The sequence below is a fragment of the Leuciscus leuciscus genome, assembly GCF_965113295.1.
Source record: "Leuciscus leuciscus genome assembly, chromosome: 5".
Taxonomy (NCBI): domain Eukaryota; kingdom Metazoa; phylum Chordata; class Actinopteri; order Cypriniformes; family Leuciscidae; genus Leuciscus; species Leuciscus leuciscus.
The window spans coordinates 40,541,123-40,566,707 of NC_138729.1; the positions used below are offsets into that span (position 1 = coordinate 40,541,123).

General features: G+C 42.0%; 1 protein-coding gene across 6 annotated transcripts in view; it reads right to left on the reverse strand.

Annotated features, from left to right (window-relative positions):
• LOC309499126 (NLR family CARD domain-containing protein 3) overlaps positions 1–25,585 on the reverse strand; it is a 38,954-nt gene extending 13,369 nt beyond the window's left edge. For 2 of the 6 annotated variants that reach the window (XM_082170172.1, XM_082170171.1), the window contains exons 1-6: positions 25,257–25,585; positions 24,966–25,109; positions 13,477–13,623; positions 3,611–5,611; positions 3,287–3,460; positions 2,762–2,935 (exon numbers count right to left, since the gene is read on the reverse strand). In XM_082170172.1, coding sequence (XP_082026298.1) covers positions 2,762–2,935; positions 3,287–3,460; positions 3,611–5,611; positions 13,477–13,623; positions 24,966–25,109; positions 25,257–25,486 — 2,870 coding nt within the window. In that variant the 5' untranslated portion in view covers positions 25,487–25,585. Of the gene's footprint in view, positions 1–2,761; positions 2,936–3,286; positions 3,461–3,610; positions 5,612–11,308; positions 11,470–12,109; positions 12,598–13,476; positions 13,624–24,965; positions 25,110–25,256 lie in introns of those variants that run through there. The other 4 variants (XM_082170167.1, XM_082170168.1, XM_082170169.1 and 1 more) reach the window with 4 other exon arrangements.

A 25,585-nucleotide genomic window follows, 5' to 3' on the forward strand; every position in this document is an offset into this window, starting at 1 on the left:
TGCGCTGACCAGCTGGCCTCTATCTTCTCACTGATCTTCAACAGATCACTGGAGCAATGCAAAGTCCCTTTCTGCTTTAAACGCTCCACCATCATCCCAATCCCGAAGAAACCAAAGATCACAGGACTCAATGACTACTGACCTGTTGCCTTAACATCTGTGGCCATGAAGTCATTCGAAAGACTGGTGTTAGCATATCTGAAGGACATCACTGGACCCTTGCTGGACCCCCTGCAGTTTGCCTACAGAGCAAACCGGTCTGTGGATGATGTGGTCAATATGGGACTGCATTACACCCTACAACATCTGGACAAACCAGGGACCTATGCAAGGATTCTGTTCGTGGACTTTAGTTCTGCCTTCAACACCATCGTCCCATCACTGCTCCAGACCAAACTGACCCAGCTCTCTGTCCCTAGCTCCGTCTGTCAATGGATCACCAGCTTTCTGACAGACAGACAACAGCTAGTCAGAATGGGCAAAATCACGTCCGACAGCCGCACCATCAGCACCGGTGCTCCACAGGGATGTGTTCTCTCACCACTGCTCTTCTCCCTGTACACAAATGACTGCACCTCTAAAGACACCTCTGTCAAGCTCCTGAAGTTTGCGGACGACACTACTGTTATCGGACTCATCCGGAACGGTGACGAGTCTGCGTACAGACAAGAGGTGGAGCAGCTGGCTCTTTGGTGCAGTTATAACAACCTGGAGCTGAACACGCTCAAAACAGTGGAGATGATCGTGGACTTCAGGAGAAACCCCCCTGCACTCCCTTCACTCACCATCATGGACAGCACTGTGACTGCAGTAGAGTCATTCAGGTTCCTGGGCACCACCATCTCTCAGGATCTGAAGTGGGACACTCACATAGACTCTATTGTGAAGAAAGCCCAACAGAGACTGTACTTTCTGCGTCAGCTGAGGAAATTCAACCTGCCACAGGAGCTGCTCGTACAGTTCTACTCAGCTGTCATCCAGTCCATCCTCTGCACTTCCATCACCGTCTGGTTCGGCTCTGCTACCAAAACCGACCTCCGTAGACTACAGCGGATAGTTCGGACTGCTGAGCGAATCACTGGCACTACCCTTCCCACACTCAAAGTACTGCACTCATCCAGAGTGAGTAAAAGGGCTCGCAAAATCACTCTGGACCCGTCACACCCAGCACACTTTCTGTTTGAACTGTTACCGTCTGGTCGACGCTACAGAGCACCGAGCACAAAAACAACCAGACACAGGAAAAGTTTCTTTCCCCAGGCCATCTACCTCATGAACACTTAAATGTTCCCCTACTGTGGAACAAACATGTGCAATACTTCCCTCAGACATTTCATTATAGCACCTTATAACTTTATATATATTTATAATTTATAATCTTTTTTTTTTTTTTCTATACCTGTTACTTGTCACTTGTCTTGTCACTTTGTATTGTATGTGTACTGGAAGCTACTGTCACCAAGACAAATTCCTCGTATGCGCAAGCATACTTGGCAATAAAGCTCTTTCTTAGGGATGGGACGATTACCGGTTTCACTATAAACCACGATAAAATTTACTGACGGTTAGTAATATCGTTTAAAATTTAATTATCATTAAAACCGTGTTTGATTATCGCGATTTTTAGATCCTGTCCAGCCAGCAACAGTCTGACGCAGGCTCAGCGCGCAATGTTGTTGTTTTTTTATTCAAGAAGGAATAGCGGAAGGCAGTGACAGCGCTCGGGAGATTTTTCAGCCTTTTAAGAGAACCAATTCTGAGGTGTGGTCATATTTTGGCTTTAACAAAAGTCCTGAGGCAAACTTAATCGAGGATGGAAAACAATCGTTCAGACAAGATGATCACAACAATATTATCAAACTCTGTAAACAATAAATCAACTCTGATTTAATTTTCAATACAATTAAAACTGGAGACGCAAGACGGCAAGTTATTTGAATGAAACGAGAGAGCGCGTCCATTGTGATACATGGTGTAACATTAACGTCTGTCAGAGAGTTTGAAGACAGTGCAAATGAACTGGTAGTTCCACGAGACTTTTATAGATGTTTTCTCTCAGTTATAAGCACACTCTTCACATACATGTCGAAGAGCGAATGTTAAAAGGGAAAAGAAAACACTCTAAAACACGCTACAAATCAAAGTGGAAGTAAACACATTATAATAAAACAACGGTCAGCAGTAGAGCGGTCATCTTCTTCCTCTTAGCGCGAGCAATCTCACTCTCACTGTGCGTGCGCGCTCACATAAAAACAGCATGCATACAATAACGTATGCCATAGAAGAAGTTATCTTAAAGGCACATCAACATTCATGTCATGAACACTACTTAACACTAGGTGGCCGTTAAAATGGATGTGCGCGGTGTTATAATGCGTTGCTATTGACGACCGTCATTATAAGGAAGGAAATGGCACAGAATAGAATCTTGCTTTAAAAAGAGCATATAGCTGCTTGTTTTATTTGTTGTTTGTTGATTTTAAAATATAAAACTTGTTGAAATGCCTTCAGTGTGATCATCATCTCTTTTTGAACACTTTCATCTCGTTTTAACAAAACCGTGATAATATTGATAATCGCGATAATTTTGGTCACTATAATCGTGATATTAAATTTTCATACCATCCCATCCCTTTCTGATTCTGATTCTGATCTATTTTTTTTTTTAAGTGTTTTGACTATATTCTTTTCTATCTTTACAGACAACAGTGCTATTCTTTCCCAGTATCTAATCTAATGTATAAAATAATATGTAGCTGACCTCAATAACTCCAGTTTACAGTATGGACTTTTCAATCCAGCAGCGAGCCGCTCCACTCCTGAATCATGCAGGTCATTGTTACTGAGGTTCAGCTCTCTCAGGCATGAATTTGCTGATAACAGAGCTGAAGCCAAAGATTCACAGGACTGTATGGTGAGTTTACAGCATTTCAATCTATAAAGAAAAAATATTACAAATATATTATTGTGCTGAATATTACAATAAAATGATCGATTGAAATGAAATGATCTCTAATATTTTTACATTTTATATAAACATACCACCACATAAAATAAAATTAAGAATAATTTTTAACACACAGTAAGACAAAAAATTATTTAGTGGGGAACAGCGCTTAATTAAGTAATGCATAAAACCAGTCATATTTATATTGGACAATCAATTGACTCGATTTCATTCCCAACATGATCTGTATACTTTCCAACTGCCCTTTTGCTTCACAATCTTTACAAATGATGATGATATTACTTCAAAATATTTGAGTGATAACAACCTGTAACTGACCTCAGTATCTCCAGTTTACAGTGTGAACTCTTGAGTCCAACAGAAATGAGCTTCACACCTGAGTCCTGCAGGTCATTGTTACTCATGTCCAGCTCTCTCACAGGGGAGTTTGCTGGCTGTAGAGCTGATGCCACAATTTCACACGATTGATCAGTGAGATTACAGCCTGCCAATCTGAAATGAAAGAATATAATGCAAGAACTATTACAGGTAACAACAGGTGGCTGTATAGTTCTTTGGAGATCAACAATTATTGATATAGGCTTTCTTCAAATCAATGTTGGTTTATGGGTTCTTTATCTTATTAACTTCATCAAAACTCACAGTGCTTTTCGACAGTTCCTCACAACTGGTACCAGTCTCCTTTGAGCCTCTATGGATTTTGTGTTATATTGCTTGAGGTTTAGCTCTTCCAGCACATCCTCTGCCATCAGAAGCATGTTAGCCAAAGCTGAACAGTGGATAGAAGACAGATATATTTTTCTTTTTCCTTTTCCTTCAGCTTTAAGGAAAGCCTGAATGTATTCAAGAATAGAAGTATCTTTCATTTCAATCAAGCAATGTGAGAGATTAATCCATCTTTCTGGTCTAACATTCTGCTTTTGACTTTGTTTGAGGTTTTTTGTCACTTTCTTCATGGTTTCAGGGTTGTCCTCAATGTGTGTGAGCAGACCTTGGAGAAGTCTCTGATTTGACTCCAATGAGATGCCATGAAGAAATCGAAGGAAAAGATCCAGATGTCCGTTATCACTTTTCAGTGCTTCATCAATTGCACCCTTCAGAAACACATCAAGTGAAACTTCATTGGACTGCGGTTTGAACTTTCCTCTCCCTTTTTTCTTCTGGAACATTTTCAGAACATCACTGTTCTTGTTTAAATAGTTGGAAAACAAAAACAACGCTGCAAAAAACTCTTGAAAGCTCAGATGAATAAAGCAGTACACCTTCCTTGAATAGATCACAGATTCCTCCTTAAAGATCTCAGTGCAAATCCCAGAATACACCAAGGCCTCGTTGACATCTATGCCACACTCTTTGAGGTCCTCATCATAAAACAGGACATCACCATTCATCAGAGCTTTGAAAGCCAGCTCAGCAAGTTTCAAAATCACATCTCTTTCTGACTGCAGTAGCAACTCTGGATCTTTCCCATTTCTCTCACCATACTTCTGCCTCTTCATATCGGTCTGAATGATCAGAAAATGTATGTACATTTCAGTTAGTGTTTTGGGGATTTCTGCACTGTGATCTTGTTTCAGGATGTTCTGAAGCACAGTGGCCGAGATCCAGCAGAAGACCGGTATGTGACACATGATGTGAAGGCTTCCTGCTGTTTTTACGTGTGAGATGATTCTGCTGGCTTGATGTTCATCTCTGATCCTCTTCCTGAAATACTCCTCCTTCTGAAGGTCATTGAATCCCTGTACTTCTGTCACACGGCTGATGTAATGAGAGGGGATCTGACTGCCTGCTGCAGGTCTGGATGTGATCCAGATGAGAGCAGAGGGCAGCAGCTCTCCTTTAATGAGATTTGACATCAACATGCCCACTGATGATGTTGTAAAGGCATCAGAAACTTTCTCACAGTGTAAAAATGTCAACATAATTCTACTTTCATCCAGACCATCAAAGATGAATAAGACTTTACACAAATCATATATCTTTGTATCAAACCCAGAAAGTTCTGGGTGGAAGTCGAGCAGAAGTCTGTGAAGGCTGTACTGATCATCTTTAACCAAGTTGAGTTCCCGAAATGGAAGAACAAAGAGAAAATCAATATCCTGATTAGCTTTGCCCTCAGCCCAATCTAGAATGAACTTTTGGACAGAGACTGTTTTTCCAATTCCAGCAATGCCTTTGGTAAGAACGATCTTTATGTTTTCTTTTTCGTCTTTTCTCTGATAACTTGGATCAGGTATGGGCTGGAAAATGTCATTGCAGTTGATTGGAGTACCTTGTAAGCGTTCAGTCTTGGCTTTCTCTATTTGTACAACCTCATGTTCTTCATTTACTCCTTCACTTTCTCCCTCTATTATATAAAGCTGTGTATAAATATTGTTCAGGAGGGTTTTATTCTCTTGTATATTGATTCCTTCACACAAACTCTCATACTTGTTCTTCATGCTGGTTTTGTGACTATTTTTGATACGCTGTAGGATGCCATCTACTGGTTGGTAAGAGTTCAGCTGCTCTTCAGCAGGACCGGACCTTCTCATGTGTGGGTGTATACCAGGAAAAATTTCAGATCCTTTTCTGCACTGAAAGCAGACATCATCTCCAGACAGGTACGTAGACTGATCTTGATCCATCTGTTTCTTTTTCCCACTGCAGAAACAAAGACAATAGAAATACAAAAACATTTTTGTAGACTGAAATCAATTAAAATATTAAGACATGGTGTCATTTGTAGGACTTCCTATTGAGTAAATAATATAGGATATATTGAACACTCTGAGACAGCATTATCTTCGATATAACTCCCAATTTAGCTATTAAATGTAAAGGGATTATAAACAGAGACTTTAGAGAAACAAAGACGGTGCACTAATATTACCTATGAAAGGAAGAAAGTGCAATGCACAATATGGCAGAATAAGTCCCTGTTATAAGCTATGAGGTGAAGCACAACATTACAAACTTTGATTTGAAGCAAAAAAGACAAATCGGACAAGTCTGTGTACTTAACTGCTTTAATGATAGAAAGAACTACAATCCCATTAAGTTTTATCAAATAAAAAACAATAGCGAAATTTAAAATTCCTCATTTAAAAAAATGTTGATTATACATAAAAACAATATATTTTAAGTTTATTGCAAAAATATGCATGTACTGTATATTCAAATATTTAAATATTTTGAGAGTGGAGGGAGACTGACTTGATTATGTCATTTGGGGTTATTCATGGGAGGAGCTAATGAGATATTAGGGTTCATTTGAGATGCACCTCACCTTGCCTGAAATTTAGATGAGAGTAGGTGGCTGCAGTGAGGGGAGAAGAGAAATAAGCGCAGCCAAGATGGATAGTTTTCCCATCTCGTAGTGGATCAGACACCTCCGAAATCAATGGTGGATGTTGCGTGATTCACACTCAAGTTGTGTGTTGCTAATAAATGTGATGTATTTTGAGTTCTGTTACTTTTATATGAAAATAAATGTTATAGATGTAAATGTAAATAGATGTTTCTGAATGGTTAGTTGATGAATTTATGTTGCTGATGTGGAGTTAACCATCTTCAAGTCTTTGATTAGCATATTCTGTCATGATAATCTGTAAAATCGCTCGTGTGGGAACTGTTGTAAGATGCCTACGGAGTAGGGTTGGGTACCGAAACCCGGTTCCAATAGGGAACCGGTTCCGACGTAAACGGTAGTAACCAGACCGAATAAGAACGAAACTTTCGGTGCCTGATTTCGGAGCCTGACTTTTTTTTACAGCCCCCTATAAAACATCTCGCGGCACGAATGATCCAATAACAAAACATCTCCAGTTAAATAGCAGAGCATTCATTTAGTTCGTTTGTTAAATAAGAGACGGTCTAGCGCTGAAATGTGTTTTTTAAATCAAGTGATCAAAGTGCTCGTTGCCGCTGCGATCAGTGGCGCGGATACAGTGTTTTCTCTTGTGGCTCGCGCACACCGCACTTTCTTCACTCGGACGCGCGCTTCAATACGTTGCAGAGATCGATCTATTTATGAGGCGCCGTCTATATGAGTAAGTGCGCGGAGAGTTTGTGTGTGCGTGCTCGCGTCTCAGATGAGTATGTGCGCGAGTTTGTGTGTGTGTGTGTGTGCTCTAGTGTTGCACGGTGTACCGATACTTCAAAAGTATCGCGATACTCGGAAATTAAAAACGTCACGATACCTACATTTTTCAGTATCGATACTTAAAAAAAAAAAAACGCCTCCCTATGGACGTCTGTGTTTTTTTCCTGACGCACGCAGCAAAGAACCTGCCGCTGTCAGTGTCATGTGACAAAACCAAAACACTACAGCGAGATGGCTGCATGTGCGAGAACAAGTGGTCCACGACTCATAGAAAAAGATGACGCGAGGAGTGACATGTGGAAGTACGTTGCCTACCTTGCTCTGTTGCACGGTGCACCGATACTTCAAAAGTAAATCTGAAATTAAAAACGTCACGATTCCTTAATTTATTAGTATCGATACTTCTAAGAATGACTGCGTTCCAGATTTGTAAGGCCGGCGACACACTGGCTGCGTGTCGTGTCCGTTTTTATTTCGGCTCCCATGTTAACTGCCTGAGTGACACACGCGTCTGGGCGCAGCTCGAGACGCGCGGAAAACGCGCGCATGCTACAAATAGAACCGACGCCTATTTTTCACGCGACACGCAAGCGTGTTGGAAGCGTTTCCAGGCAAAATAGAATAGGAAAAGATGTTTCTATGTCATTTTGACACGAATACATATTAATAAATGACATTTTGATGTTTGAACGTTTTGACATAAATACAATAAATGTCATTTAAAAAAAATATTATCGATTTTCAAATATTGCACCTCTCAATACAGAACGAATTATTCTGTAGCCTATTTTGCCGTCAACACTGCCGACGTTGTCTTTGCTGCTATATATTTATGTTTAACATGAAGTATAGGCCTTCCACACATCTCTCTCTCCCCACATGTCAAATATATCACCAATGAGGCTTATCATATGTTACCAATATTAAACATTGTTTAATATAATCGCTGTTCATATTTTTATTCAAAGTTCAGAATCAAGATAAAGCTCTTATGTTTCTTATGATAAATGAGATAATGCTGCTAAATTTATATATTTTTTTACCTTGAATGTCATTGCTCTAATTTATTTTTTATATTTTTATATTTCATATTTTGTTCAAATGTTTAATATATCTGCTGTTCATATGTTAATTTATTAGTGTGTAATATGATTAGAATGTTGTCCCGGTTTTAAAATAAAGCACAGCAGTGATATTTGAGAGTGTTTCTCCCTTTTCAGGAAAAGTATCGAAAAAGTATCGAAATCGCAATACTTGACTTGGTATCGGTATCGAAACAATAATTTTGGTATCGTGACAACACTAGTGTGCTCGCGTCTTAGATGAGTATGTGCGCGAGTTTGTGTGTGTGTGTGTGTGTGCTCGCGTCTCAGATGAGTATGTGCGCTCGCGTCTCAGATGAGTATGTGCGCGGAGAGTTTGTGTGTGTGTGTGCTCGCGTCTCAGATGAGTATGTGCGCGGAGAGTTCCGCACGTCTCGTGTGTGTAGAGTTTGCGTGTGTGCGTGAGCGACTTTAGATGTGACGTTGTGCATTTCATATAGTTTGAGCATTCAGCAGTATACATGTATGTGTGACTACTTAGTATAGGTGTATGCACGCGTTTTATGTGTGCGTGAATGAAGTTCGATTTAGGCCCAAAATATAACTTTAGACCAAATTATACAAAATATAATGCACACAAAGTGTCCCTGCTTGATATACAACCACTGATGAGCCAGCCCGATCTCCGATCTCATCCCAAGGCGTCATATACTGACGCTTTTGACATTTCGTCTACATCCAACGCACATGGCACCCTTTAGCGTCAATATAAGATAGATATGGGCCAGAAGGCGCCTCCAAGCGGTCTAACCCTAACCCTACCCCAGACCTAAACCTACCCATAACCGAACAAATCTCTGTGCTTGTCATATTGACGCTAAAGGGTGCCATGTGCGTTGGATGCATATTTTTTACAGTCTATGGTTGGATGTAGACGAAATGTCAAAAGCGTCAGTATATGACACCCTAGGATGAGAATGGATGAGCATAATCGGTTAAAAAAAATAAAAAAAAATAAAAAAAAATACGAATGCGGATTAGAACCCAAAACCTCTGACACTCTTGACTAAAGTTCAAGTTCAGCTACAGTGTTCCTCTTCGGGTAAGTCTAGTATTACAGCAAATCTTGCATATCAAGTATGAAGTATATCAAGTATATTTATATGAGGCTATACCAAGCGTGCCGCACAAGCCCTGAAAAGTGAAGCCAAAACGTCTCGATCGCCCCCCGGTGACTGGTCCTAGTATAGGTCATAAGCCCCGCCTCCCCGTGTTATTCAACAGGACGTGAGACCAACTAAACAATTAAATTACACTTCACATATCTTTTTTTCAAAGGTGGTTTCTTTCATTTTCTGTCGTTTTTATCACGCTGATGTAAGTTCAAGTGTCTGTTTCAAAAATAAGTTGGTTTTTAGTTAGTTACGTGATGAGGTGGTGTAACGTCATGATTGACAGCTGTGATTGACAGGTTCTCTGAGCGAAGTAGTCACTGAAGCACCAACGGACATTTTTTCGGGATCTTCGGAGGACTGAGGAGATTGTGTTTACTTTATTTTAACAAGCCTCTTGTCGTACTGCAATAAATTTTTTAAAAAGTGTGCAGAATCCACTCTCCCTGAGTGCATTCTGCGAGAGTGAGGGCGGAGCATTGATTTCGCGGCTTTACTTCCTGCTCACTTCTGCGCAGGTCTGGTCCCGAAATCGCTACTGCGCAGACTCAAGTTCCAATATGTCAGCGCCATATCGGGACTCTGGCGGCTTCAGTTCTTATCAATGGAAGAGAGCGAAGGGGCGTCGTCCATCTTTTTTTACAGTCTATGGGCTATACTATGTGTGTTAAATATTTCTGCTCAGTGTCAGATATTTCTCTGTTTTGTAAAAGTCTATAATATATAATATGTAATATAATATATATAATATGAGAAGACAAAATTTTGATCTTAACTTAAGTAACATCAGTAGCCTTTTAATCGGCACAAGTTTTAATTTAATCAGAAATCATAAAATCTTTTTCAGAAAACACACACAGGTATTATTTTTTTGATAAAGTGTGTGCGGTTTCGTTTTCTTAAGTACCGGTTTAAGAACCGTTTAAGCACCGGAACTGTTTGAAAAATACAGAGTAGGTACTGGTATCGGATAAAACCCAACCAATACCTAACCCTACTACGGAGTGACATGCTACTGCATTTGTGTTACATTCTGTATTGCATGTGAAAAGAGGAAGTGACAGCTTGAGCAGACTTACAAGTGTGCGCGACTACAACAACTCTTACTCTTCTCAACGTGGACTGCGTGTTCCCGGGAGCAGGGTTCATGTAAATTTTAGGGTTAGTGATGTCACTAACCCGAGAGGATTGTTGTGTAGTCCCTACCAGCCATTTGTTGTAGTCCTTAAAAAACAAAATAACGGTTTTCTATGGGAGAAAAATGCTTAACGTGTAATTAAACGTGTTGCGTTCGATTTCTGGGCTCATCTGATTTTTTATACATAGTATGGTATATTAATATGATGTGTACTGAGTTTGGTCATTTAACCCTCTGAGGTCTGAGCTGTTTTCTGGGCCCTGGAGGTGTTCTGACATGCTCTGACATTTGTGTTTTTTTCTGTTACTAGTGACATTTTCATGGCTAAAGTCTAATTACACTGTATTCAGCACAAACTCTGCTACAATAATATATCAGCAGCATGTGTGTAAAAGTTTGTAGTTTTGAGATAATGACATTTATGCGTGGTTTGTAAAAAAAAAAAAAATCTCACTGAAATAAGGCCATGAAACCCATACTGATTATTTCTTCACAAGACTTTTGAAAATTGTATGACGTAGCCTAGAATATTTGCTCCAAAACTATGTGAAAATCACCCTGACTGCTCATTCAGATAAGACAATATATTGATTTAAAATTTTTACGACGTGTTTTGTGTGAGAAAGCTTTATGCGGGAGCTCATTAATATGTAAGGCTTTTCACACCTGAGAAAGACAAAGACACTCCCCTAACGGCCCTATTAGGAGCTATCAGGCCCTGTCATTCAGAGCAACCTTGCACAAAGAATGAGGAGATTTAAAAAAGAATGGCTTTTAGATTGTTTGGATTTATTTACAACACAACATAATCCAAAAATACACAACAAATGACAAAAGAGCACATTGAAAACAATGATCCAAAGACAGAGACCTTTGTGCCATTCCTAAAAACATTGTACATACCTTTCATTTCCATGGTGTTTGATTTTCACTTTACCATGTTCATGTACAGAGACTCATGTGAATGTTGAAGTCAGCAGGACTCAGTTGCATCTGGTCCCTGAAAGAAAAGAAAAACAGTGAACATACTGGTATCAAGAGAAACTAGGCCTGCACGATTTTGGGAATACATTTGAGATTTTTCTGGTTAAAATTGCTTTTTAAAATTCACAGAATACACACACACACACACACACACACACACACACACACACACACTGTTTCCAACAATATATAATATAATGAACACCATATGTTGTGCCTTGTAGGCATAAGCTATGTGCAGTACTGCATAAAATAATTTTATTTTACAAAGCAGCCTATAAATCTTCCAAAAGATTTCAGTAACAATGCTAGAGAAAAATATATTGATTATCTTATGTTACTTCAAATGTTTCCATTCGTTATGATGATATGAAATGAGATAATAGTAAAAACATAAAGCCTAATGTTTGGTGCATTTTTCCTTTCAAACGCAATCGCGCTCCAAAATATGATACATTCAAACGCACAGCGCGCTCCAAAATATGATACATTCAAACCCACAGCGCGCTCCAAAATATGATACATTCAAACGCCATCGCGCTCCAAAATATTAAACATTATGGTTATACATATCTATGTTTGAGCAGATATCCACAAACAGTATTTAACAGTAAACACGGGTCTAAATAGTATAATATTCACCATATATCTAGCAACAGTTCAACTGCAATGTGAAGTTTATGCAACAATACCATAAACTAATAAGTACGAATTTCTTACCTTACATCTTTCTTGTCTTCAAATCGCGTTCTTCTTCTTCTGATGTAAATCCAATGTAAGCTCACAGCGCGTCTATAGATATATACACTAGATGTCGCATTGCTGCAGTAGCCAAGGAGACTTCTATTGTATCTATACCCGCCCGCGCTCTCAGATCACTTGGACGTGGCTGTGTACAAGAGGTAAAAACGATATAAATACTGTTCGTTTTCTCACACAAACCGCTCGTTTCGTGTCTTGGGCCATCAATGTGTACTTACGATGGGGAATTGTTTAATTTGGACGATGGGGAATTGTTTTAATTTGGACTCTGTGCATGCTCTTTGAGACAGTGACCATAGACCTGCATTATATGACTGACAGACAAGAACGGTTTGACCTAAAAATATAAAAATTGAAACTACTGCGGAAAAAAAGACACCTACATCTTGGATGCCCTTGAGGTAAGCTAAAACATACCAAAATTTAATTTCAAAGTGAACTATCCCTTTAACGTGTAATTAAACGCGTTGCGTTTGATTTCTGGGCTCATCTGATTTTTTATACATAGTATGGTATATTAATATGATGTGTACTGAGTTTGGTCATTTAATATCACTGTCTTAGTACAGTAAGCCACGTTAAGCGTTTTTCACGTTAAGCGTTTTAGAATGTCCCATATCTTCCTTTGCTTTGAACTTTGAGCATTGTAACTTTGCAGATGTTGTTTATGCTCAAACAGCAACATTACACATTAACTAAAGTTAGACAAGTGAAATCATAATCAACCACCCCTTTAAGCTGTGTCATCAGCATGTGGTTTCCCATCATGCTTTTGATCAGCGCAGTTGGAGGAGAGCAACTGCGCCTGACTGCAAAATTTTGCTCATCTCAAACAAGCCTCTTTTGGTGCATTTTGCTTGTTTCAACTTTCTGATTGGTGGAATTTTCTGTACAGCATTATGGGTAATGTATTTTTTTTACCATGAATTCTGATGTTAAACAATTATTTTAAAACCAAGTTGAATATAATGCAGGCATAATAGGTTTATAATTTATTGTTAAAAATCAATTTCCCTATGAACAAACTTTCCTTGAAAGGGACTTATAAACTTATAAATAAACTGCATGCTCTCATCTACAGATACATAATGCAGCCACTGTAGTGCTTACATTCACATTTACCTAGAAACATTTGGAATTAGACAAAATGTTAAAATTAAAATTAGTTTCAGAAACTTGTATTTAAATAAAATAAAGGATGTAAATTAATAAAACAAATGGGACTTAGCTCATTTCCTATAAAATATCCAGTAATATGTATATTTAATAATATTTCCACTTTGTTACATGATTCCATTCCTGAAGATATGGACGTGTAAACACACCTGTGTTTGAAGTGTTCTACTTTATCACTGAATTTAGGAGGCTCAGCCATGGATCTGTCACTCTTCAAAGACACACAACTTGGTAGTGGAGATGCTTCTTTCTGGAACTGGTGGTGAACAGAACAGGCCTCCATTTTCTCTGAAAGACTGCAAATACTTAAATTAATTAAAATACATACAAGGCATCACCTTGAGATTTAAGCTTAATATATACCTTACAAAATGCTGTTTAAAGTAGTAACTTTTAGATGTATGTCACACTGGAGGACAGTATCAACTGAGTTTTTTTAACATAAAATGTAGCATTAGACATTAAAGATCACTCATGTAATTTGTATCGTCTACATGACTGAGGCCATAAATCAGAACCGGATGTTTTTTTCTCCAAACACATGATCAGCAACAGTTTTTTTTTCTTTTTTTTTTTGGCTGATCACTTTTCCGGACTTGCACACAAACAGCATTGCAATCATTTCCAAAAATGTAATTTGTGGGGAAATATTTCGAAGTCTGTAATAAGACTTCATAACACGCCCCCCACCTACTGAATTTACATATTTATATTAAAGGGCACCTATTATGCAAAATTCACTTTTACATGGTGTTTGAACATAAATGTGTGTTGGCAGTGTGTGTACACAACCACCCTATAATGATAAAAATCCACCCAGTGCTTTTTTTATAATCCCCATAAATCATAAGCACTGTCTAAGAATGAGCTGTTCTCAGATTCGGGGCAATGTGACGTCACTTTGCACAGGCCCCTCCCACGACTGTTGATTGACACTGCAGTTTGAGCATAGACCCGCCGTGAGGGAGCGGGACACAGTCCGCCATTGTTTCGACGCTTGAGCAGCTGTAGACAAGAATGTCTCCTAAGCGATTGAGGTGTTTTGTTGTTGGATGTAAGAATGAACATAGCAGTCTTCATTTACTCTCATTGTTACTCGAGGATGGATCTGTACCAACTGTTCGTGATCCAGCTTACAGTCTCCGGAGCGATAGGCCTAACGTTACTGATCACGGCAGAAATGAAAGTGAGAGCGCGCACTTTATGACAGCTCATCGAGTAGTTTTACGGATATACAGTGTACCAGTTTATTAAGCACACACTGAAAAGGTGTGTATATATTTGTTTACTGTTAGTTGTAACGAGTGTTTTGTGTACTTCGCTGTGTATGTTCCATGCTAATGAAAGGGAGAGTGTTTTGGATAAGACTTAAATGCTCACATCTTATACTGTGTTTATTTAGCTGCTCTTACAGTGACTTTCTGGAGTAAAACTAACGCTTCATCTTTTGTGTCATGTACAATAAACTTGAACTCATCAGTATATTTTGGTCATCATTCAGACGAGGTCTGCTACAGCAGGCTTGTATTAATAAGGCTTGCTAATATGACGTCATCATGACGTATTCCCAGTGGTGAACGCAAAGCATTTTGGGAATCCGCGGCACAAACATAAGGCGCCAAACTTCATTGCATGGAGGGAAGAACGCAGTGTACATTTGATTTTCTTTTTTAATCTAAGTGTAACAAAAAAAAAAAAAAAAAAAAAAGATTAGAGCTCTGTTTAAGGACAAGAAATTAAAACCAACGCAATGATGAATGTCCAAAAGATGGCATTGACAGACTGTTTTTAAATGAAGTTGGATAAATATTTTTTTGCTTTTAAACAGTGTGTGTGTGTGTGTTTGAGAGAGAGAGAGAGAGAGAGAGAGAGAGAGAGAGAGAGAGAGAGAGAGAGAGAGAGAGAGAGAGAGAGATTTTGGTTGGGTGACAGTTGTAGGTGACAGTTAGGGTGACCAGACGTCCAGAAAAATTCGGGACAGTCCCGAAATCGAAGCTGTTGTCCCGAAACCCGAATCCGGCCCTAATTGTCCCGAAAATTATACTAAAGCAAATTCTTGAGTAGCCTAGTTATTGTCTGATAAAACTTTAAAAACTGTCCATGGAGGTTGAGTCGTCCTGCAGGCAGCCCCCGTCGGCTGCTCATTGGCTGAAGCATCTTTTCTTTTTTTCTTTTTTTTTGAAGTTCTACAAAGAGACTGTAGGCGCGAATTTAAATGCATTGATAAGCGAGCGAGAGTTGCCGCAGCCGCGAGTTCAGTGAATGTGCAGGCAGCCACTCATAAAGGAGTGATTGATTGGTCGCGGCACTGTGTGCAAAAAAATTCTTCGGCCTAATGTCTGATGTTGGGTTACACAAAGCAAATCATCTACACAATTATTTAGTTTTCTTATTTAATGACCGACAATTTCGTCATAATAATAATTTTGGCATAAGGCTTATTAGTGTAAAGGCGGCCGCACACCGGACGCGCAGCTCAGCGCCGCGCCGCGCCACGTCTGGACAACTGTCACCTGAAAATCCGATAACATCAGCAATTTTCTGATTTCTGTAAATAAATATAAAACTAAATGTATATTGCAGCACAGGGTGAAGTCCGTATATACATTAACTACGATTTGAGACACACACATGTAAATTTTATATAAAACTAAGTAAATGGCGCTCTGTGGCGCGGCAGGATTTTGAACACGGTCCTGAGCCGCCGCGGACAGACGCCGAAAGGCGCCGCCGGTGTGTGTACTCTCATAGAGAATAGTGTGTTCGAATTTAAAAGACGTGGCGCTGCGCGGCGCGCCGCCGAGCTGCGCGTCCGGTGTGCGACCCCCTTAAGGCTATATAGCCTGAAATGTCTGATTTACGCACTGTTACAACAGTCTTTTTTTCTTTTCTTTTTTTTTTTTACAATGAAATTTGAGTTCATGATTTTAATGTTATTGTTTTTTGTGGCAGACTAAAGATTAATGACAGACTGTTGATCTTTGAATAAAAATATGTTTGGTTCAGGTTTGAAAAATAATTTTATTATAGGCTATGTAGTCTAATATCATAGTAGGACTACCCCAAAACCTCCCCAAACAACAACAACAACAACCAATCTCATCTGGTCACCCTTACAGTTTGACAAGAGTTTACAGATTACAGTTTCACAAAAGCACAATGTAGTGTTTTATTGCGAGTGTACACAAATATAAGTAAACACTTTGCACAATTGAACAAAATGACAAAGTATGTTTTTATGTTGCCACTGTTCGATCGCGATCGCGCTCGCTCTGCTCGTAAGGATCCAGTCCTTTGATTCCCTTTATTTTCTCGTCATATCTCGTTTTTGCATTAGGATTTAGTTTTAGGCGGTATGCTCTGACAATGTTTTCTTTAGCCCGCTGCATTTTGTAGGATTATATTCTGTTTTTCATGCTAATTTTTCATTATTTTCATGGCAGAACACTAGCCTGCTATGCCCATAGACATATGGCTATGCCAGCCTGGCCAAACATACCCATAATTCTTTGCGTTCTGAAGCGGTTGCCGCCCATTTGGTCACATGTCTTAGCGATCTCTATAGTGGATAAAAGCAGATGACAAATAAGTTATAACCATAATTAAGCTAAACTATACCTGTTCAATCTCCATACAGTATATATTCTCTGGCTCTGTAGGCATTATTGTCCGACTCCGAGTCGAAATGAACACCGCTACTGAGAGTTTCTGTTTTGATATTATCAGATGAGATTGTCCTGGCTCTGAGCGCGAGCTCGTGAGGCTCCGCCTTTTCATTTGCATTTAAAGGCATACACACTAAAACGTCTCTGGTTACTTACGTAACCTATGTTCTCTGAATAGGGAACGAGACGCTGCGGATAGCGCAGTGGGATATTCTCCGAATGTGCCGATTGTCTGAAGCCCTATAGAATCACGCCAATTCATTGGCTGATGGCGCCCGCGCAGTCTGGCTCCGCCCCGACGCTCTTACGTCGCATCATTACATATTCGCGTGCGCCATCTGCTCCTCAGATTTCTCTGCCGAAAAGAAAACTGTCAGCAGCGCGAGGAGCTTGGCAGCTAACGCAGCGTCTCGTTCCCTATTCAGAGAACATAGGTTACGTAAGTAACCAGAGACGTTCTCTTTCATAGGTTCACTCAACGCTGCGGATAGCGCAGTGGGAACGGACTACCAAACTCGCCAAGCTAGAGCGCTTTCCATGACTGGTACATAAATGAGACAACGACCAAGATGAGTTCAAACAGAAAGAACCTGGGAACCCGGGGTCATGTCAAGATCCAAATTATAGAACCTTACAAAAGTGTGCGGAGAGGACCAGCCTGCCGCAACACAAATGTCCTCCAAAAGTGCTCCTCTAAAAAGAGCTTGAGAAGATGCCACACTTCTGGTGGAATGTGCTCTAATGCTAAGAGGTCAAGGCAAGCCACGCACCTCGTAAGCCAACGAGATAGCTTCTGTGACCCAGTGAGAAATCCTCTGCTTTGATGCAGCAAGCCCACGGCGGCCAGCACCGAAGCAAACCAGAAGCTGGTTAGATTTCCTCCAACCGCCTGAGCGGTCTACATATATCTTAAGAGAACGAACTGGGCAGAGCAAGTTAAGCTTCCTATCTTCCTCAGAAGAAAATGGAGGAGGGTGGAAAGCGTTAAGGTTAACCACCTGCGAGCGGAAAGTTGTGGAAAGAACTTTGGGGACATACCCTGGTCTCGGCCTCAAGGAAACCTTGACCAAGCCAGGAGCAAAGTCCAAGCAAGACTCGCTAACAGAAAGAGCTTGTAAGTCTCCTACCCGCTTTAATGAGGACAAGGCCAACAAAAGAGAAACCTTGAGAGTCAGAATCCGCTCCGGAGCTGACTCCAAGGGCTCAAAGGGGGCCTTCGTCAAACCCTCTAGGACAATAGAAAGGTCCCATGAGGGAACTCTAGGGGAGCGAGCCGGTTTCAGGCGCTTAACCCCACGCATGAAGGCCGAAACTAACCTTAGTTTCCCCAGGGGAATCTCGTCCGATTCCCTATGTGCTGCAATAGCTGCGACATAAACTCTGAGAGTGGTAGCAGCTGCTCCAGAAGCAAACTTCTCCTGCAGGAATTCCAGTACTGAACCAACAGGGCAGTTAACCGGGCTCCTATCATGTGCTAAGCACCATGTCTCAAAAACCTTCCATTTGGAAGAATATAGCCTCCTTGTAGAAGGGGCTCTAGCACTCGCAATGGTCTCCTGAACGTCAGTTGGGAGATCAGAACTTAATGCTAACGGCCTCTGATCGGCCAAACATACAGCTTCCATATGTCTGGGCGAGGATGCCATATCCTGCCCTGCAGTTGGGACAGCAGGTCTTCCCTGACCGGGATCTTCCAGGGGGAAGATTCCAGCAGAGGAATTAGCTCTGAAAACCATGGCTGAGACGGCCAGAACGGAGCTACCAGGAGGAGGCGGACTCCGCTCTCTCTCACTCTGGCCAAGACCGCCTGGATCAGTTTGATGGGCGGGAAGGCATAGAGTTTCTGCGTTGGCCAAGGGTGAGCAAACGCATCTATCCCTAATGGAGCCGGGGGACTCAGGGAGAACCAAAGCGGGCATTGGGACGACTCTTGACATGCAAAGAGGTCCACTTCCGCTTCTCCGAAAACCTCCCATATCAGGGCCACCGTCTGGCGGTTCAACATCCATTCTCCCGATCTGAGTTTCTGCCTCGATAGAAAATCTGCTGCGAGGTTCAGAACCCCTGGGACATGAACTGCTCTCAGAGACAGGAATCTGCTCTGAGACCACAGGAGAAGGTGACGCGCATGCCTGTCTAGGGTGCGCGACCGAGAACCCCCCTGCCGGTTCACATGAGACACCACTGCCATGTTGTCTGTTCTGACAATTACATGGTGTCCTTCCAGAAGAGGGAGAAAATGATGCAGAGCCAGAAAAACGGCTCTTAACTCCAGGCAGTTTATGTGCCAAGAGAGAGTCTCGCCAGTCCAGACCCCACACGCTGGTCTGCCCTCGAAAACCGCTCCCCAGCCGGTGAGAGAGGCATCCGTCGTAATCATTTGACGACGAAATACCGTACCCATGCTGACCCCTTTCCGAAGAAAAAGAGGGTCCCGCCAAACTGACAGGGCTCGAAAGCAACTGCGCGATACCTTCAGTAGACGAAGGGTTGGCCCGGAGGGCCGAACCCCTGAGAGCTTCATCCACCACATGAAGGGTCTCATGTGGAGCAGGCCCAGCGGTAGCACAGAGGAGGCCGCAGCCATTAGGCCCAGCATCCTGCGGCAAGTGCCCACAGACACATGATGGCCTAGCGAAAAACGGGCCAAGCATGTCGTCAGACTGGAAATCCGTGCAGGAGCCAAGCGGGCCTGCATGAGAACGGAATCCATGTTCACCCCCAAGAAAATGGTGCTTTGAGCCGGAGCAAGAACACTCTTCTCCGAGTTCAACCTCAAACCGAGAGACTGGATATGACTCAGGACGATGTCGCTGTGGTGGGTCACTAGTTCCCTGGACTGGGCTAAAATGAGCCAATCGTCCAGGTAATTTAGAATACGGATGCCCTGGAGCCGCAATGGGGCCAGAGCTGCATCCATACACTTCGTGAATGTCCTCGGGGCCAGAGCGAGGCCGAAGGGAAGGACCCTGTACTGGAACGCTCTTTCTCCAAAGGCGAACCTGAGGAACTGCCTGTGTCGCCGTACAACCTGGATGTGAAAGTAAGCATCCTTTAGGTCTACTGTCACGAACCAATCCCCTGGCCGAATCTGAGATATGATAGCTTTCAGCGTCAACATCTTGAATTTCCCTTTGTAAAGGGCGAAGTTCAGTCGGCGGAGGTCCAGGATGGGACGCAAACCGCCGCCCTTCTTCGGGACCAGGAAATAACGGCTGTAAAAGCCCCGTTCGGTTTCTCCTGAAGGAACCTCCTCTATTGCTCCTTTGAGAAGGAGGGATGAAATTTCCTGCTGAAGTACAGAAGCCTGAGTGGCGCTGTCCACTACAGTAGGAAAGACCCCGTTGAAACAGGGGGGATTGCGGCAAAACTGAAGAGTGTAGCCGAACCGAACTGTGCGGAGAACCCAAGACGATACCCCTGGTAAGCGCTCCCATTCTTGAAAGAAATGTGAAAGAGGAAGAGGGATGTTGTAATGCAGACGACATACCTGAGTGAGGGTGCCGTGTTGACGTTCGTGGGGTAGAGAAGTTGACTGTGCAGGAGAGCCCTTGGCGTCCTGGCACGTGATGGGAGGCATCGATGCTGGGGTCATGGTGACCAGGTCTGCCTGCTCCGGAGGAGAACAAAAAGTGCCTCCGAGGATGCGACCGGCAGTTATAGAGAGTGTCGGGGGTGAGGGGAGAAAGCAAAAAGCGTCTCCTTCCTCCCGCGCCGGGCTGAGTAGAGATGGTGAAAAATGGCCTGCACTTCGACACACTCTGAGTGGCGAAGGTGACAGGGCAAGGAAAGGAGAGCTGGGAGGTGGGCAGAAACGCTTGCGCGGTCTGTCCCAACCTTGAGGAAGCAGAGGAGCTCTCCTTTTTCCGACCGGAGGGTCAGGAACGGCTCTGGGCCGCCGGAGCGGTCGGTTTGTCGGACCGCTTCAACTGGAGGCGCTTGTGAGGCCGTTGACGGGGAAATGGGCGACCGCGGGCTCCCCAAACCTGTGTAGGTGGGGGATGCACCGGTTCGCTCCTCCTGGAAGAGAACTCCGGTCTATAAGAGGGACGTTCTCTGGGTCGAACAGGGGAGGGAGCAGAAGGTTCCCTAACCCTCCTGGGCATGAACTGTCTGAACGCGGCCGATTGGGATTTGGAGGAGCGGAATTTCTCAACCACTGTGTTGACCGCCTCACCAAACAACCCCGTTTGAGAAATGGGGGCGTCCAAGAGGAAAACCTTCTCCTTGTCACGGATCTCCGTGAGATTAAGCCACAAGTGGCGTTCCACCGCAACGGAACCAGCCATAGAGCGACCTATGGCGCGTGCAGTATGTTTGGTGGCTCTTAAGGCTAAATCCGTAGCCTTACGAAGCTCCTTGACCGCTTCGGGGGTCACGCCGTCGCCCTCGTCCATTTCCTTCAGGACGTCCGCTTGGTAGGCCTGAAGAATGGCCATAGTGTGCAGGGTCATGCCTGCCTGCCCAGCCGCCATGTAGGATTTCCCAATGAGAGAGGAAGTAGTCCTACATGCTTTAGAGGGGAGGAGGGGGCGCGACTTCCAGGACGGCGCAGACGACGGAGCAAGATGGTCGGCTAAAGTCTCCTCAATCGCCGGAATGGCGGAATAGCCCTGTTCCACAGAACCTACTAGGTTGGTGAAATCAGCAGCTGCCGCATTAGTGAGGCGCGCAGAGAAAGGCTGCTTCCAGGATCTGGAAATCTCGTGATGCAGATCACTGAAAAATGGCAGCTTTCTCCGTTGAGGCCTAGAATTAGGGCCACTGAGAAGTCTCTCGTCGAGTTTCGACGACTGAGATTCGCGGGGCTCGTCGGGCCAATCAATAGCGAGCTTCTCCGTAGCGCGCGAAAGTACGTCAACGAGCTCCGCGTAGGCCGCAGTAGGCCGCGCTTCCTGGCCGCTCGGCGGGATAACCTCGTCGGTGAGAGGAGGCCCGAAATCCTCGGAGTCGGAAGCCTCGGTAAAAAGTACATCCTCCAGCCCGAAAGAAACCGAGTCGCGTGCTTCCGGGCTGGGGCGCAAATAATCGTGCGAAAATTCGACTGGCGTGCCGAGGGGAGGGAGGGAGAGAAAGAGCGGGGCTCGTCTGCTCGAACTCCACATCCTCAAGCTCTACATCCGAACCCCAAGTCGCGGATCCTCGAGCGGCCTCGGGAGCGCGACAGGGGGAGACGAATGATTCCCTCTCAAAAACCGCGAGCCGCGATTTGAGGGTTCTGAGCAACACATTTTCACAGAATTTGCATTTAGACGATCCTATGACTGCCTCGCGCGCATGTGAAAAACCCAAACATTTAACACACTTACTGTGTGGGTCGTCGTCAGCGATGTAACGAGCACATGGCGGAGTACAGCGTCGGTATTCCATGGCAACTTCACCGTAAGGAGAAACAGAGTTCCGCTTGAACAGTCGCAGAAGCGCCGAGAATAATCCAGAAGTCGTATTTTGAGCTCAGAAAAATCACGAGCGAAGGGCAAACGTGACCGCTTCGTTCTGAAGGCAGAGAAATCTGAGGAGCAGATGGCGCACGCGAATATGTAATGATGCGACGTAAGAGCAGAGGTGGGTAGAGTACCCAAAAACTGTACTCAAGTAAAAGTACAAGTACTTATAGAAATATTTACTCAAAGTAAAAGTAAAAGTAATAATCTTAATAGTTACTTGAGTAAGAGTAAAAAAGTATCCAATGAAAAAACTACTCAAGTAGCGAGTAACTAGTTACTTCGGATCATATAGGCCTCTATTTTATATATATATATATATATATATATATATATATATATTCATTTATATTTATACAATATATATATATATATATATATATATATATATATATATATATATATATATATATATATATATATATATATATATGAAGACTTCAGATGCAAAAGCCTCTTGAGTGCCATCTGAAACTTTCTTCTAAAACAAGCATTTTTATCAAGCTTGTATATTTAAGTTCAGTAATTTCACTTTTAATGACAATTAATAGGTACTTTTCATTGCCATTTAAGTGAAATAACTGAACATAAACATACAAACTTGATAAAAATGCTCTTTTAGAAGAAAATTTCAGATGGTACTTAGAGGCTTTTGCATCTGAAGTCGTCATATATATATATAAAATTATATTATTTCGATTTATTTATTTTTTTAAATGACTATTATTTTCATAAGTAGATTGGCTCTCTTTGCAACAAAAAACATTATTTCTGCCATCTGTAGCCCGAAAATCATTGCCTGTCCTTTGGTTTGTATAATAGTAACTTATACAACTACATTTGGATTATTAGACAATGTCGAAATGAAGTGAATCTGCAGAGTGTTACATTCAAAGGCATGTAATTGACACAGAGAAGAAAGAGTTAAAACTCTTCACATGTGCTCGCGCTCATGACTGCTACTGAACATCTGAACACAAAAAAAACAAACACAAGTACATCGACGGATCTTTTTCTGTCTGTTCTCCAAAATATAATCAAATGTATATTTCTGCAAGCATCTTTAAACTGGTTAACTGTGTGTACGGCAGGCAAAGCCATTCGTTTTCAAGTCGAGTTCGTAAGCCGCTGCGCAACAATACACACAAACTACCGCAGGATGGCGGGTGTTCATAAACTGTGGACAATGGTAGCTTATTTAATGTAGAAATGAATGTATTATGTCCAAAAAACGGGTAATGTCATCCTTTCTAGTAGTGCTATCATGGCATAATAATCTGTTTGGTTGTAAAATGTATTACCTGAGTGAAATGAAATCGAATGTATCGTCCTGTGGAATCATTCATTCACAGACAGCTTACGAAGATGTTCAACTAATAAAGATCTTCATCGCTGGCAAATATATGATGCATTTGAAGATTTGCTCTCACTTGACTGTACTGTAGGTCCACGGCCACTTCATCCAACGCTCTTGATGTCCTTAAATCTTCCTGTTACGACTCCGAGTCGAGTGTGAATTGAAATCGCTTCAGACGATTCAGTGCGTGCAGGAACTGAACAGAATCAGGAACTGAATCATTCAAACTGATTCGCGAACCGATTTAGACAGATCTGCCAACTTGTTTGATGAAGTCTTTGAACAGAATCGACTCAAAAGAGTGATTCATTTGTGAATTGAGCATCGCTCAAGCCCAGAAAAAAAGATACAGCGCGCTTGGAATAAACTACGCATTTAACAACACATATTGCATTAAAATAAAGTAACGAGAAGGACGTCGCCCAACGTAACGAAGTAAAAGTACAGTTTTTTCATTAGAAATGTACTCGAGTAAAAGTAATAAGTACCCACATTCAAATCTACTCTTAAAAGTACAATTTTTCCAAAAAAATACTCAAGTAAATGTAACGAAGTAAATGTACTTCGTTACTACCCACCTCTGCGTAAGAGCGTCGGGGCGGAGCCAGACTGCGCGGGCGCCATCAGCCAATGAATTGGCGTGATTCTATAGGGCTTCAGACAATCGGCACATTCGGAGAATATCCCACTGCGCTATCCGCAGCGTTGAGTGAACCTATGAAAGAGAACGGTGCGTTTTTCTGAGCCCCAAAAAATGACAATTTAAACATGCTGTAAAAAAAATATCTGTTGGGTATTTTGAGCTAAAACTTCACATACATACTCTGGGGACATCAGAGACTTATTTTACATCTTGTGAAAAGGGTCATAAAAGGTGCCCTTTAAGTCTGTCTGCTGTTTTTGTTTTATGCAGGTGACTTATGTAGCATAATTTCACAAATTTTCTAATTCAAATAAAAAACAACTGCTCATGCTACATGTGTGTAGCATTTTTGTTTATATCGTGCTTAAAATACACAACAAATAAATTTGCTCAAAGAAAAAAAAAAAGTCAAAAGATATCAGAATCGGCCAATTTGCTTGTAAAAAAAAAACCAGCCATGAAAAATCATGATCAGTGCATCACCATGAAGAATCAAGAATAATATGACTATATTCATGTATAAACTCACCTGGCCTGCAAGTGTCCAACATTATCACTAAATTTAGGAGGTTCAGCCATGGATCTGTCACTCTTCAAAGACATATAGTTTGATAGAGATGCTGCTCCCTGAAACTGGTGGTGAACAGCACAATCCTCCTTTTTCCCTGAAAGACTGAAAATGCTGAAATTAATTAAAAAGACTGTATTTCATGCTCAAGGTGAACCATGTTAAGCCCTGTGAAACCAGGCCATGATCTTTCAAAACTTTTTGGTCACACGATTACAATTTTATTTTTACAAGTGTATTCAGCTGACTTACCTGGGTTGAAAGTGTTCTGCTTCATCACTGAATTTAGGAGGCTCAGCCATGGATCTGTTACTCTTCAAAGACACATAGCTTAGAACTGGAGATGCTGCTCTTTGCAACGGATGATGAACTTCACTCTCTTCTTTTCTCTCATCATAAAAACCCATTTTAAAGGTAGCACTCCCTTCCTCTCTCTCCAGATAAACTCTTGGCTTTGGCGGAATGGATTCTTCTTCCTCCATAATAAGCTATGTCAAACTCCGTGTAAACACAAAGTACGTAAATAAAGCACAGTTGAACACCACTAAATATCTTCAGAGCCGTTCAAAATAAAAGTCCTG